The 16,483-nt window shown below is 34.4% G+C and overlaps 2 protein-coding genes across 8 annotated transcripts in view; one reads left to right on the plus strand and one right to left on the minus strand.

Annotated features, from left to right (window-relative positions):
* Positions 1-381: 381 nt before the first annotated feature.
* On the minus strand, positions 382-6,621 carry LOC116344816 (vitamin K epoxide reductase complex subunit 1-like). Of its 2 annotated transcripts, none has more exons than XM_031773591.1 (4): positions 6,421-6,621; positions 2,404-2,602; positions 2,206-2,315; positions 382-825 (listed from the first exon to the last, which is right to left on the minus strand). In XM_031773591.1, exons 2-4 carry the CDS (start codon positions 2,574-2,576, stop codon positions 563-565), a joined length of 546 nt encoding a protein of 181 aa, XP_031629451.1. In that variant the 5' UTR covers positions 2,577-2,602; positions 6,421-6,621; the 3' UTR covers positions 382-562. The 2 variants fall into 2 exon arrangements, with proteins under 2 accessions (XP_031629451.1, XP_031629450.1); XM_031773590.1 differs by having other exon boundaries at positions 2,404-2,595; positions 6,421-6,620.
* A 584-nt stretch (positions 6,622-7,205) lies between these two features.
* Positions 7,206-16,483, plus strand: part of LOC116344729 (autism susceptibility gene 2 protein homolog) — a 221,564-nt gene continuing 212,286 nt past the window's right edge. For 4 of the 6 annotated variants that reach the window (XM_031773410.1, XM_031773411.1, XM_031773413.1 and 1 more), the window contains exon 1: positions 7,206-10,153. In XM_031773410.1, coding sequence (XP_031629270.1) covers positions 9,785-10,153 — 369 coding nt within the window. In that variant the 5' untranslated portion in view covers positions 7,206-9,784. The remainder of the gene's footprint in view (positions 10,154-16,483) is intronic. The other 2 variants (XM_031773414.1, XM_031773415.1) reach the window with 1 other exon arrangement.

Genomic DNA, 16,483 nt, shown 5'->3' on the forward strand with positions numbered 1-16,483 from the left:
GTTGTAGATGTCAACAAACTATTCTCATGTATATGTCCTTCTTTTAGCATGAAGATCCAACGCCTACTACATTTATTGCAAATCCATTATAATTGCCACTCTGATGCCAGCAGATTTTATTGTGCTCACGCATTATAATTGCCATACGTTATGGTGGGCTTCACTGGGTTTGCGACCAACGATTTATGATCTAATAGCATACCTGATCGTTTGTATTAATTATGTAACGGATGACATCGATTGCTTTCGATTTCCTTAATAAACACATAAATTCACCTTCACTACCAATTTCGTTGGTATACGAACGAAAAATGCAAATACCTTGCCATAAAAGAAAATATGTATTAAATTACCATATTAAGAAATAGAAACAACAATGGATTTATTCTCAAACGTGAAGCGATTCATTTAATTTAGTGATTTTGAGGTAGATGTACAAGATTTACTACACATAACTAATTTAAATGGTTTTATCATTTTTGGTACGAAAAGTGTCACACTAGAAAAAAAAAAGAAAATTTGGTATTTGGAATGTTTCTTAATAAATAAAGATTGACTAGTTTTAGTCTTTTTTGGATCTTCCTTTCTTGGCTGGCGCTTTTTTCTTTGTTCCGCTCGATGGTTTCGGTTTTGCTTGTTGCAGCCGTCGAAAACGGACAATCGTCAAAACGGTGATAATGACATTGGTGAAATACAAGCCGATGCAAATAATACACAATTCTTGAATCTCGAAGAGCAGCACATATGCCAACCATGCCAAAACTGCGTTTGATAAGAACAACAGGACCGCTTGAGCTTTGACGGTCAACGAACTCGTTGAAAAACCTTTTAAAAAAGGGAAAAACAAAATAAACATGCACTTAGACAAAACAAATCGTGTATAAATGTAAACAATTCAAAATGTATGGCGAAAAAACCGGAATGACTGATAATATTTGTAAACAACTTAAACGAAGCTGATATCAAAATATCATCGCTTTGCGTCGAACAAAGTGGATAAAGTGAACAAATACGACGAAAAAAAAACAATTGTTGAACAAAACCAAAATGAATTAATGTAAAAACGCTGTATTCGACTTATATTGCATTCAACATGAACAAATAAGACTTTCGTGGCATTTGAATGATCGAGAAAAAAACACAACAAAATCGCCAAATCTCTTTGTAACGCCTTCTGTTTCTGTTATTTTCATTCAATTCTTTTCACTTGTTGGTATTAGCTGATTCTTTATTTTGCTTGTCTTGTGCGCCGCAACGACTGTGTTCAACAAACACGAAAAACTCCACATTCAATTTTGCATTATATGTTTTTGCATTCAAGTGCATGCTAACAAGAGCTTAAAATATTCTCACACTTGCTTCGTTCCTATTTAATATACACTGAACGCACGATTCATGTTGTACGCGATACAAAAGTGTACACCAACGAATTGCTACAAATTGCTGTGCGCACTTCTTTTTTTTCTTAATAGAAAAACATGTAACAAGCTCTAGCGATCCGAATTACAAAAATTGTTATTATTCCTGCATTTGCATCTTTTAGCTCCTTCATTTGGCTGTGTTTTGCCGATTTTTTCCTTTTATCGAGCGCATGTCGCAAGCTATACGGATATCGTTGTGCTATTTGTTCATAAACAAGATTTTTAATACGATTATGTAGATTACCAATAACTTTTGTTATTTTGTTATTAAACCAAGTTTTTAGAATGAATAAAGCGAAATCATAAAACCTAAATGAAAAAAACAGTGAAAAGAAATAGTGGCCAAAGAAATCTGTTTGCGTTTGTGTACAAGAGATTTTATACATATTAAAAATTGTGCAGCAGCAGCTTTCATTCTATAGATTTCGCAGCGCAGGTGCAACATGTACACACGATGTGTTTACGTCTGACTTACGTGTGTCTTTTATGGTTTTTGATTATTTTCGTCTCATTGTTGCGTTGAATAGGATTTTTATTATGTTAACACAGCGATTGAAATGGTGTGTGAATTTATGCGGCTTCAAATAATTTGCATACACTTGATAATTTGAAAAGGCACCAAACTGGTAAGTGGAAGGAATATATGGTATTGAGACTGCGGTTCGGAATAGCGATCCCCCCACGCACGTGCCCAAACACGTTCTTGAACCTCGGAACCGGTGCCATACTTATTTTATAGCGCAAAATAGAGCAAAATACTTATTAGTATACGAATGATAATTACCCAAGATTAATTCGATCGTGTAAAACAAAAGACCAAATATGCCATTGGATACGTTGAGAAATGAATCGTTTCCGAGGTATGGAGCAATCAAGCCAAAACCACTACTATACCTACATAATGCAAAAGAGAAAAAAAAACAAGATGGCAATAAGTGAAAAAGTTGTTTACTCTTTGTACAACTCAGGTGTGTGTACTTACTCGGATTGAAGAACTTTGGTGCAGCTAGAGTAACCGCTAATATCGCACCACGCTTCGTATTCATCATCCTCTTCCAATGTAATGGCCAAATAGTACGAGTTTAGCGATAGCGCCAAACCAATGACGCATGCAATTGCAATAAACGTCGACAATTGCTTAACAGATGCAGCCATCTCAAATGTCGTCACTCCTCTATGGTCTAAAGGAAAAAACGAAACGAACGAAGAAAAAGAAACAGTCAGTTATAAAAATATCATATGGACAGGAGATGATTATCATGGTTGTCGATGTCATGTGTCGAAAGTTCAAGTATTCAACAGTTATTGAGTCGCTTCGATTTGTTTTAATGCGAAGATGTGATCTCATGACACTAGTGGCACAGGTGTCAAATTATGCACACGTTTATGTCGTACATTCAAATATGCACAAAGGGAGAAACGTTTACAGTCCTGCGGCAATAAAAAGCATTATCGCAACGCTTAAATCTCACCTCTCTTCGAAGATGCTGTGGAGAACATTTCAACAATTGAATATTGCTTCAAAGCAAAACAATCAAATCAACAATAATCGAAGAAGTGAGCAATGAAAACAGCACCTAGACCAACGATGCCAAACACAAAAAGACAAACTCATTTTAAATGACATGATGATGATGACGGTAAAACAGCCGTGAGCATCACAATATATCAGAATGAAAGTAGATTTCGATTTGGATTGCTTGCAGCAATCGCGTGTGCTTGCCCGTTGTCGTATTGAATATTGAACACGATGAAATATATAATATTATTATTGGTATTCATCTTTTTATTTTGTTTTTGTAACACTTACTATATTATGTTCAGTTCATTCAGCTTGATAATCATTTCTTTGCCGTGCATATAGTGTCGTTGAATTTAATATGTTTATGTATCGATATAGTTTACTATATACACACTATTGCCGTTGATTGCAGGTAAATAAATAATATCAACGGAACATGTTTATAAGAGCGAGAGAGATCCAATAAAACTTTTCGAGAGCGCTGTGTGTCGACTTAACCATTTGGCCTGTCATATGAAATTATATTCACAAAACTCACCGCTTCGTTGGTCGTTATATTCATGAATCACAGTTCGTTCTCATAAACATCATACACATGTACACTTGATCTCTCTCGCGTGTGTTCAACCAAACAACCAACAAAAATGAATGAGAGCAACGGGAATTGATTTTTCAATAAAATAAATATTTTGCATGACTTCAGGCGTTTTAAGTATAATTTGCACTTCGTTCGAAAAAGAAACAACTCTCGTCTGCGAAATGGCATTGCATAGGGGAATCGAAAATATGAATAATGTTAAAGGTTAAATTATGTTTTGCATTGGTGGTAACGGTGGCGCATCATTTCATCAATTGTAAGCTATCGTAACAACAAACGTTCATGCAATACAGCGTATAAGGTTCAGGTGAGTGAATCACAGCAATGAAATCCCTACTACCGTGCTAGATGGTGTCGACACGAGTGGACGGATTTTTAAATTTATTTGAACGACGCCATGTTACTATACTTGTCCATTACAACGTACATGTAACAGAAGAAATACACAGTCCATGTCCTCGCTAGTGGACATAAACGATTTGAACCGTCAATGTGAACTAGATCAAGTATAGAACTTTACATAGGATCATATACGATGAATATGGATTACACAGTCTGTTTCAAAATACCGTCACCAATGTCGACACCATTTGACATCAAAATTTTGACAGTAAAAATATGTGTTATTGTTGTTGTCGTTTCATTGCTGTGGAGTGAATTATTTGCTTCAGTGACATTGACTTTTGGCCCATTTGAATCGAAAATGAACTGCCAGTAGCATATCAACTGATTATTATTTAAACAAAGTTATAAGGAAATGAAATTCGTGTTCGTAAATGAGAATGGCTAAAAATCAATGTACAATGTTGCAACATTGCATTGAATCATTTGCATATGCGACAAGAATAAACGCAATAAGTTACGAAAATTCATAAATGAGATTTAAATTAGAATTTTTGATCGAATTTCAAGTAGATTATTGACTATGTTTTCAACTCGAAATTTGCATAAATTTCGTGGGAAATGTGTTCATTTTGCTGGAATCAATTTATTCCAATTGTTAATTCAAAATGCAATTAGATATTAGTTTGAAACTAATTTCAATTTTCGTTTACCGCAATATGGTTCGATTCTATGCTTATTCATTCACATCCAATTCAATTGGGCTTCGATAAATTTTGAATGTACTTTGAATGCACGCAACAGCAAATTGAAAATCGATTGAAAGTTGTTTTTGTTGTTGCTCTGTCATAGCCAAAATTCCATTTGGATTGTGTATGTTTGTCGGATGAATTTTCAAACCGATTTTTCCATTTCGAATTGAAAATGAAATAAAGGGGAATGTGATTTGTTTAGCGCGTACTCAGATTAGATTTTGATTAGCCGCGAATCAAAAATCGTGAATGGGAAAGAAACGACGATTAATTCACGTGATTTCTGTAGATCTCGGTCGAAAATGTGTGTATTTGATACAAACATGTTTAATCCCCATAAAAAACGCCATTTATTTTGATAAATTCAAACAACCACAGATAATACGTTGAAATAGAGCATGACATCAATTCAAATGTTTGTTTTCAACTGGAAAATACTTCAAAGTCCCATTAATGTCAGAACAAAATGTCAAACACCACAAATATTTCGTATAAATTTTGATCTGTGGGCAACAAGAAGATTTCCATTATAATAAAATAAGGAAATTTTTTGCCAAATTTTACTCCATCTATCTGCTTTCATTCATATCTTAAGTTTTCCCAAAATTTATACAAAAACATTCCTTGGAAAGTGGCATTTATTTTTATAAAATACCATTAAAAATTTGAAAAAAAAAAACTTCCAAGTGATAATTGTGAATACCACATTTCAAAGTCATTAAAATAACTCAAGTAAGAACAAAATACGAGAGTACTTCATACTTCTAAATGACGCACTGCAAACAAATTTACGTAAATTTTAATATTCATTTTGAATCGAAGCGTATTCAGTCCATGTGTACAGTCGTCGTAAAGGCTAATGCCTTACTGAAGAAAAAAAACAAGAGTTTCAACGCTGTAGTAATCAGTCGACTATCGTTTGCGACAACATTGTTCAATCGCTGTGTTCGGCGTCTTTCATTGTATGTGTAAACACTTCAGCGCATGTATATGTGTGCGTGCGTGTGTGTGTTTTCGTTTGTTTATATCACTTTATACTCTATTGTATTCAACGTTGCGCAGGGTTGCAACTGTTAACCGAAATAAATATTTAAATCGATGCTCAAACACTGAACTTCAAGTGTTGTGATTTTTTTATTTTGCAGATGCTAAAATGCTTGCTTAAAATCCTTTTGTTTTAATTTTATTGATTAAAAAAATGGACGAGTCTTCGGAAGAATAAAAATGAAAATGAGTCGTCGGTAGTTGCATACATCCAAACTGAATGTAACACATGTCAAGCAAGTTGAATTGAAAGTTGTTACCAACAGAAGAGAACTGAATATTTACACTAAATTTGTCTAACGATTTTTTGTTTATAGATTTGCACAAATTCAATGATCAATGAATACACACGAGCTACTGATAATTTTTGTTTGGATAAACAAATTTGAAACTTTTGAAATTGAATTCATAAAATCCAACATTCAAGATAAAAAAGAATAATATTAACGGATACTTTACACAAAATACAATGAAATGAAAAACATAAACAAACAAATGCAGATGCATAACATACTTTATGATTGGACACTTCAATAAAATAAACCGAACTATAATATTAAATATTGTTTTGTTTGCTTAAAAACGTACAATATCATTTTTATTAATGGGTCGATTAAATGTTCTTATGACATAATCTAATTCCATATTTTATACGCATCATGCAAAATAACGCTAATTGAATGCCGTAATTTGCTGAAAAACTATAACGTAAAAACACTCATAAGATAGTATTTAAATTACCTGAACGAGACGAAAAAAATTGTTCACGCCAATTGTAAATCGTTCACTTGAATGCGAATTACCAAAAGTGGATAAAATGTATGGTGTATGGATCACGTAAAAAAAACCGTTGTGCCTATACGATGCGAGATTTGTTTTGTTTTGCGCTTGGAGACGCCCGAGTATGCCGTTTGCTTTCACGTTTGTTTATGATTACTGTTATTATTTCGATTTCATTTGATGCCAAAATCGCGAGATTTTTCGATTTTGTACGATGGCAACACTGCGCTAGGCATATCGGCAACTGTAAAAATATAAAATATACCACAACGATACACGCACACATCTAAACGATAAATTCTTTACATTCGTAACGAACATCAGATTAAAGACGAAAAACACACGTATTTATTGACACACACTCACTCGCGAGCACCAACACATTCAAAACGCGTGTATTTCTATTCATCGTTAGATGAGACGTTGACGCTTCTCACCAATACACAAACTCGCATCGACTGCCACAATTCATTGCAAAAACGTACATCTGCGTGTGTGGTGAACGGCTGTGACTGAATATCGAACGTACTAAAGTGAACACGTACACATACACACCATGCACATCGCAACAGCGGATATCTCGACACACACGCACACAGCCACAATCACTTACACCATTGTGGAAAATGAAAAAGAAGAACGAATCGCAGCAGAACAGCGCTTCAGCCAGAATGAGTAAAAAAGAAAAAAATAAGCATTCACAGTGTTTCATGTTATAGAGCACAGCAGTGTGTATATATCATAAAATGTAATCTGCCAAAGAGGAGATTTTGTGTTGGCCGTCATTTTGCGAATTCGATCAATGTTTTTGCATTTTTCACATCATTTTTTGGTGATATATTTATTGAAAGTGCATTCAAACGATTTGTGAATGGTTATATTTTCTGAATTGTATAAATTCAATTGAGTTTCGACGGATCTATGTGGTAAAAATACGAAGTGAAAAGTTAAAAAGCATACTCTTGCTCTATGAAACAGTGGAACTTATATCAAAAATACACACAAGTCGAAGAACTAACAGTGAGAGAGAAAGAAATAAAAAAAAAGAGTTTTTTCCGTGTTGTTCGTTCTGTTTCATGATATATTTTTTTGGTTGCTATTACTGATGTTACAAACTTTCTGTGATTCCAAATGGAAAATATAAGAATGTGTTCGTGAAAAAAAATGTGTACATGAAAGCAATAAAGAATTTCATGTTAATCCGCATTTAATTGAGAAATTTCGGTGTGAATACAGTGTGTGAATTTTAAGAAAGTGAATCCACAATAAGAACTGCATTTTATGGTGTTGCAATAAACAAATAGGCTGGACAAATGATTTTGAGACACAAACCAATGCAGTGTTAAACCACAAATACTCAGAAATAATCGACAATCGACACTTTTTTGTGCAAATTCATTGAGAAAGTTCATAGTAATAACTATATCGGATTGAAGACTGTTCGTGCGTGCATTTGCATCATCGTCTGTGCAATCATTCATAGCAATTGGTGCTATGTGTGTGCATTATTTCATTCAAATTCGTGTCAACATTTGTCAATAATATTGTGCGTTTTTTTCTTCATTAAAGCGGACACTGTATTGGACGTTAATTCAACAAATCGACGGCCGTATCGAACAAATTGTGAGAAAAAATAAAGAGAAGAAACGAAGAAAAACCAACAATAATACGAGAAATATTCTCTTTCGTCTCTCGTAATCCATCGAGAGTGTGTATTGAAAGTGTGTACGCATAGCTGACACCAAGCGGCGCTGCTAGTCCTTCATAACATCGACATACACAACAAAAAAAAAACACACGAATATTTTCGATTCGGTTTACTTGGATATCATTTTTCTGTGTCTCAAAAAATTTGTCTTAGTTCCCGTGGCTGTCTTGGATCGCTTTACAGTTTCGTGTAATAATAATATGTGCTTCAATCGTATACATTTCAATTTCCATTGACATAAAAAATAAACAACGAGATACATGACGTGAGACAAATTAATGAACATTAGAAACAGTAGTTTTGCTTCGTTTGCTTATCTAGTGCAATTGGATTATGGTATCTTGTAATTGGAACACATTAATCTGAAGCGGAAATCAAAGTAAAAGTAAGCAACACATAAAAAAACACCGTCACCGAAAAAAAACTAGCCATTGTGAATGAACAACGTGTAATTTACGTTGAACTGAAAATAAACAAGTGAAATTTGCACATCAAATCGAATCGATTACTGAAAATTAAAAAAAGAATAACAAAAAATTTGTGTCGTATGCTATAAAAGAATTTACATTCAAGTGATTGACTAAACGATAACGATTGTTTACATGACGATAATGTTGACATCATTTTCCATGTAATTGTTCTTTTCGAAACGAAAAGCAAAACCAAGATATATTTTTTTTTAAAGTAAAAACAATTTGAATTGATCGCAAACGTAGGCAAATTCATTTTGGTGCTTGAATTGATTTTTCTCTTTCTTTTCACATCGAGTACACTGACGAACGCAAAACAAAATTATAAAGGAATATTTGACGTCAGCATTTGCTGTGAGTGTGAAATTTTATGAGCTTACTGCTCAATTTTGCAATCGATGCAGTTGTTGGGATTATTAGTGGATTCTAGTGTTGCAATCAAAAACGTTCATAAAGTATACATAGCACGTAAATCGAATCGAAATACGTCGAAATTGGCAAATCAACGTACTGAAACATCGTTCGACGCGTAAAATATCGGAATATTCGTGTTCGAACTACAGGCGAACTACACACATTCGTAAAATTCACAGACGACATTCGAAACGGAGGCATTGATGAAATGAATCTGTGCAATTTTCTTGTTTATGTAGCAAATTGAAAGTGAGTGTGTTGAATCGACAGGCAAAACTAGATAGAGTCGCCCCGGCCCATCTATTCATTCTATAGTAAAATATTTTGTCGTTGCTCGAAAGGAATTATATAGTGCATGTGTGAATGTGTGTGCGTGTGAATATTCGAATACCTAAATGAATTTGTAGTGAAATTACTTTTTAGAAAAATTGTTTTGTCTAAATGAAATTAACATCAGTAAGCGTGAAAACGTCGTAAAAATTCCATGAATGGTGATTAAAATTGTTTCAAAAATAAATTTTGTCGACATACCAAGAATGCTTACGTTTGCGCGTGTATAGCGTCTCAAGTAAATTATCAATTTGAAAACGATTAGAACAGCTGAAAAGAATTTACAAAATTTTGTTCGAAATAATATCGATATATTATATACAAGTGAAACAAGCGAATTTTCGATAAAACAAAATATAATGGTGGTTCAAAGTGTGGTCGATGTATTAAACGGAAAGAAATCATGGAAATTGATGTGAGAAAACGACGAAATCAACGTAATAAACGACGGGAGCGAGCTCAACGCATGCAGGCTGAGCGAGATCGAGATAGTGTGGATAGCGCTGGTAGCACAACGAATGTGAGCAATAGTGGCAGTGGAGCCAGCCGTGAAACTGGCAATGGTACAAGCACACCACAAAATACACCAGCAACTATAACAAATACATCGGCTGTGCATGATAGCGCTGATGAAGATATGGCTAATGCACCACCGATACGTGAAAAACCACCACCGCGCCGCAAAAAACAAAAAGAGCAGTCACCATTGCTCGAAGAAGATATAATCGATGGATTTGCAATATTGGCATTCAAAACCTACGAAGACTTAGAGGTAAACTATTTCTTTCCTTCTTTCGATTTTTTTCTTTTGTTTTGTTTCGATTTTCGACTAGTGTGCAGTGCAGTGCAATGCGTACATTTTGCGAATCGAACCAACCCAATTCGAAATTAGCACGGAGTATCGATATCGACATAAATATTGAAATTCAATTGAAGAACAGAGCATATGTGGAAGGCAATGTACACGTCTATTTCAAGTATAAATGTAATCAAATATTGATGCAATCCAAGCGAACGATATCAAGCAGTGACATTTCAAATTCTCAACGAATGTTATGCATTTGACTTTGGCTAATCCATAATTCAATTGAATTTCTGCCTTGAATTCGACCAATGCGCTTCGATAACAAATCTAATTTACGCCTGCTCGTAACACGTACACGTTTCATTTGTTCTGTTTCTTGGTTGTTTTTTTTTCGATTTTTTTTTTTTATTTTTTATCCAATGACTCTGACTCACATTTCAAATGTGTATATTTTAATTGAGCAATTTGTTGGCATTGCAAACGAACCGAAATGCGATTCCTGAGCACACATTTCTGCACATAAACTCGTTCATTGTTGTGTCGTCATTGGCCTTTGATACATTGTTGTGTGCATGTGTGTGTTATTTCTGTTTCATGCTTTATTTGCATCAGCAAAAATCGTTCTTATTGAAAACAAGTGATTAGACTACACAACGATTGTTTTTTATAAATTCATTTTTGTGTGTGCCGCGCGCTTGGCTAATGCGTTTTATTCGTGCCTTTGTGTTGCTATGTTTTATTCTTGTGTTTACTGACTGGATTGTCTTTCGTGACCTAATCCGAAAGCATCGACAGAACAATCGACATGATTGTGTGCTTGCGTCGATCTATGAAGTGAAATTATGTGGAAAATAGCATCAAATTGAAATGACCACGTAAAATATAATATTAATAAAAAACAACAACCAAAATTACAACGAATATGGTATTTTCGCTTGCCTTTTTTTCTGTTTCCTTCTCTTTCTCTCTCACTTTATCTGTCATTCTCCTATTTCTTTTCCACTCTGACTCGCGGCCGCCGTTTTTTTTACACCAATTTTTTGTTTTCGTTGGAAAACGAACAAAAAGCAGAAATAATCAAAGAAGAAGACGAACACGAATGAACGAACAAAAAAACCACTCGCCGAAAGCCAAAGACCGTTGAACGCAACTATAGTAGTAGTGCGCTCTGTGTATTCTGGCATACACAAAACGAAACGCACATTTCAACGACCAACTTGTTTCCACACAGCCAAATGCTTTGAAATGTGATTTTTCTTCAGTTTAAACGGCGAATTCAAATAGCGCGCAAAACATCACATTCGTTTACTTCTCGGCGCGCTCACTCTTTAGAAACTATTATTTTCTCGAAGTAAACGACATACGAACGAGAACAACAACAGCAGAAAAACTTACGATATAATTTCATACACTTCTTTCGGCTTTCCTCTATAAAACGCTATTTCAGCGCTCGCTCTCTGGCTCTCCCTCAGCGTGTACGTATAATTATTTGAAACATTGAAATAGAATAGAGTGCTACGGTCGGTAAACTTTCCAGTTGCTATTAGACTCGTCTTCGCTTTTTATTTTTTTCGCTACTCCCAACCATATACTTTTGCTGTGAAAATGCGAACGTACCTCGAAGTCTTTCCTCGCTAATAAATTGAACACTGCACGAGCAATCGTTTTATCTTCGATCGATACGAGTGAAGATGCAATGCATGTCAAACAAGAAACTTTTCTTTAAAACTCGATGAACAAAAAAAAAACGACGTCATACGACACCGCTTCATTTTAACAAACAGTTCAAAGTTAAGTCTAATTACGTTTTAAATTACTCACTTTAAAGAAAAAAACGTTGACGATTCCCTTTTTCTCTTTCTCGTTAATTTGATGTTTAAAATGTGTATTTTTTTCGTTTTCGGATTCAGTTCAAATTCCGATTTGATTTCGTTCAGTTTTTCCTAACTTAGATACATTCATTCAGTTAAATTCGTTAATAATCTCGTTCATTTGTGGTTCTAAAATTCTCATTAAAATTCATTTGAACGAACAACGATGGAAAAGAGAGAGATGACGCCGATTTTATCGAACGCGTTAAATAAAAGGAAGAAAAAAGTGGCCTGATTGACGGCTACCAATGAATATTTCTTTTCTTTCTTTTATTCCAAATCTAATTTATACAATCGTATCAATTTGAAGTTGAAAATTTGAATTCCGACCGATTTTAAGCGGTTATCCGTAACAGTCGAATAGTTCCTTTTCAACCATTCAAAATGAACAAAAAAAGCACGAACGAACTTCTATGAAAGTATCGACGAAGAAAAAAAGGAGATGAAAAAGTAACAAACATAAGTGTTCGTGTAGTTGATTTGTTCCAATCGCTATGTGCTCATTAAGATTTTTTTCACAGACGAAGCTATGCCCGAAGGTCAACAAACTCAATTTGATAATTACATTTGTTTGTTGGGCTGGTATGTACATTAATTCGTAGAATACACACTATACTTCAGTCCAATAGTGTGCATAAGCACTTCTGGGTCACACCGACAACATCATATGTTTGAATAACACTTTTTTTCGTTTAATGTTATCATTGCCGTTTGATCTCAATAAACTTGAGTTGAATTTAAGAGTGATGTTGACCAAACTAAAGCATTGTAATTGGTGTGATATTGTTAAAATGTGTGTGAATAAAATATTGTTTTTTTTTCCTAATCGAATGTGATTGAATAATGAATAGTTTCAAATAAATTTGAATCACACTCGCCAGATCACACAAAAAACACCGGATCAAATAAATTCTCGATCATCGATTTCGTTTAAACAACAAAGAGCGAATTTTAAAATGTGTGTAAGCGCATAGCTTTGTCTGTGTCACATTCATGCTGTCGATAAACCGCCAAAAATGATTTCTATCACACAAACTATTCAATGTATGTATCATCTGTTTTGTGAGGTCGTCGTTTCCATTCGCATTTTTTCCACTTTTTTTCATTATTTTTTTTTTTACTTCAGGTATTTCAAATTAATATTCAATTCTCTTTATTCTTTCCTTCGAACTTTGTTCCATCTATCCTTTTGCCATGTTCGTGAGCGTGTGTTTGTAGATTCTCATATGGTTTGTATCGCATATTTTCGATTTCGACCCAGGTTCGGGTACACAATGTGCGAATAAAAAGACGTAAACCGGTTTCTCAAAGCGTTATAGTTGTCTGGCGGCTAGTGCTAGTTTTTCATTTCTTTTCATATATTGCATATGAGCAAGTTTAAGTAACAGGGAATAAAATACACACACACACACACACACATTCATATCGGCTCCGACCATTCGAACGAACATTCACCATAAACAGTTAACTGCGTTTCTGAGGGTGAATCCAATCAAACTGTTGAAAAAGTAAACGAATAAAAAAAAAAGATGTAAACGGTACGTAAGGAAATAGGTAGATTAAAGTGCGTGATTTTAATTCAAAATTCATGCGACGAAGAAGGGAAGAAGGTAGTGAGCCGTTACGATGTGTCACCAAATGTAAAATAGTTTCACAAAGAAATCATTTTCAAATTGGGAAAATGACACGATTTCCAACACATTTACGTGTTCGGTTAAACTGGGATCGCTGCCAACTGCAAATCGCTGGGGTCGATTCCGTGTAAATGAATCGCTCTGACAAATTGTTTGAAGTTAATTTACTTCTTTTGAATGAAAACATTTACGTTTATTCAGAACTCGAAAAAAGAAAAAGATTTAAGTTACCGAGAGTTACCTACTGTGTAAGGTGTGTACCATTTTTTTGGGGCACCAAAATTTCTCCAGATTGAATCGGTGTCTCCCGTCGATATATGGTACAAGCGAGAAAGAGGAGGATGTTTGACAAAGGCCGTTTTTATTACGTTTACATTATTCAAATCACGAAAATAAATTAAAAAAATTCTATGAGCTTGGTTTAGTGTTTTGTTGGCAGCCGAGTCATAAAAACGGTTCTTATTATAACTCCTTTTACCATCAAACACGTATTTGTGTGTTTGTGTGTGCATTGTGTGTTTCCTTCCAAACCAAAAACGGTGACGTAGATGCAATAGAAGGTCATAAAAACGGATAGAGCTGAGGAAAGCGCACACATATACTAAAGACAATGACCGTAAAATGGAAAGGTATAAAGAGAGAGAGAGAGAGAGAAAGAGAGAGAGAGAGAGAGAGCAACAAACACACAAAAAATGCAAGTTAAACTGGCTATAAAAGTAATATTCACTTGGTTTATTATCCAGGAAGAATGTAAAGTCTTTTTTTTTTCAAATCCAAATTACCTATGTTATGGCTGTTCTATTATATGTGTACATTGCATTGCACTCACCGCTGTATTCTGGCTTACTCGAAACGCATACCAAATCATCCAGCATGTATATACATATAAAAACATAACCAAATACTATATTAATACATACACGCAACAACAACGGATAGTCTTTGCGTTTTACCACTTGAATACAGGCATAAATTTTGTGTGAATGCATGACCAAAAGCCAATTTATACTTGAATTTGTGCGGTTTTGCTGCTATTTTCACAGCCAAATTGTTACATTTTCAGTGGCAATGGAAAAGATTCATTTTATCCCCAATGCGTGCGTTTTATTTCTTTGTTCCATTATGCTGGCCCACTATTATCTAGTGCCCGTTTCGAAGAATAAATAACACCATATTTCGTGCATGGCTCCATTTTTCGAGTGACCATATCCATAAACTCGAAATGTTTTCGTGTGCTCGGTGCTATCGTTCTCCTTTGAGTTCATTCAATTTTAATGATTACTCAAAATATCAGCACAATAGTTTCTTTTGTTGCCTGTTTTCGTTCTCGTTCGCTTCCATCATCGTTGCTTCTTTCGATCTCTTTTCTTCACTTTACATGTGTCATTTATCAATAGCCAGCAAGAGAAAACGATGCACACAAACTCAAATACCATAAGACGAACGACTCACCAATAAGTGCATACAACAACATCAACAACAACAAAAAGATGTTGTATTTGTACGTAGGCACAAATTGAACCATGTATCATATGTTGATGTTGATGGAAGACAAGGAAATCACCGAAATAAACTCAACACTGTAAAAATGGCTGTGATGAAGTCGATGTGTGGCTATGGCCACAGCACGATACATGCATAATGCATACCGATCTAAAAGCCATCGTACGACTTACACATTTTCCATTTTTTTGTTTTCTCTCTTGTTTTTTTTTTTTGGTGTCGCCTTTTTTCTACATGCTCTTTTGTATACTCCTCTTGTTTCCAATCTTCTTGTTCGTGTGTTAATACTTTTGTTCTGAAAATATTATTCATTTTTCCTCTTTTCTGGATTATTTCTCTTTGTTTTTTTTTTCTCTTTATTTCTCGAGTGTTTTATGCCTCACATAACACTCAATCGCTTACATCGTTACTATCATTGCAGTCGATTCTGGCGCTTTCTTGTTTTTTTTCGAACATATTTCCGTAATATCATATTGGCATGATATCGTTAAAACTTGTGAAAGCAAACGAGAGCTCCATGCAAAACAAATCAACCATTTTGTCGACTTTTGATTGTTAGAAAGTTTTTTTTTTCTTCTAATTAATTTAAGACATGGATTTTGATCGTGCTAAAGTAATTTCGACACATGGCTTGACCGGAAATGTTCTACGTTAAGCTCCTTTGGGTGATTTAATATGTACATTAATTGCTAACAACTGACTTCATTTCACAAACATACTTATTTTTAAGATTTTATACTCACATTGAAATCGATAGTAGACATGAGTATATTTATAGATGAATAACTTAAATCCTTATTAATAATAAAAAAATAATAATCGAATCGCATGAACTGATTCCAAAACGAGTAAGTCAACATTGTTGGTTTTTATCGCTTGTCGTAATGTGTGTATGAAAAATATGACGCGATATATTCATAATAAATTCATTATGAGTATTATATATATATATATGTGAATGAGACCAAAAAGATAACACAGTTACTATCGATAAATGTTGACTATTTTATTTGCATTTGTACATAAAGATGTTTATCTATCGAAGAAATAATAACAATACAGCCACTTGACGTTTCAACGCAGTTGATATTGGTCGCATCGAATCACGGAAATAATGGCCACATACACCCGACTCCCAAATTGATGATAAATCAATAACGAGCATATAGAATGTGTGCGCGCGCCCATATATTGCGGTCTATTGGCAATATTATGTACAACAAAATAATATTTGCGATTAATTTGATAAACGGCACTGAATATTTAGCTCCACACACCGAGAGAGAGAG

Source organism: Contarinia nasturtii, unplaced genomic scaffold (genome assembly GCF_009176525.2).
Source record: "Contarinia nasturtii isolate CC-2019 unplaced genomic scaffold, AAFC_CNas_1.1 Cnas_scaffold_1182, whole genome shotgun sequence".
Classification (NCBI taxonomy): domain Eukaryota; kingdom Metazoa; phylum Arthropoda; class Insecta; order Diptera; family Cecidomyiidae; genus Contarinia; species Contarinia nasturtii.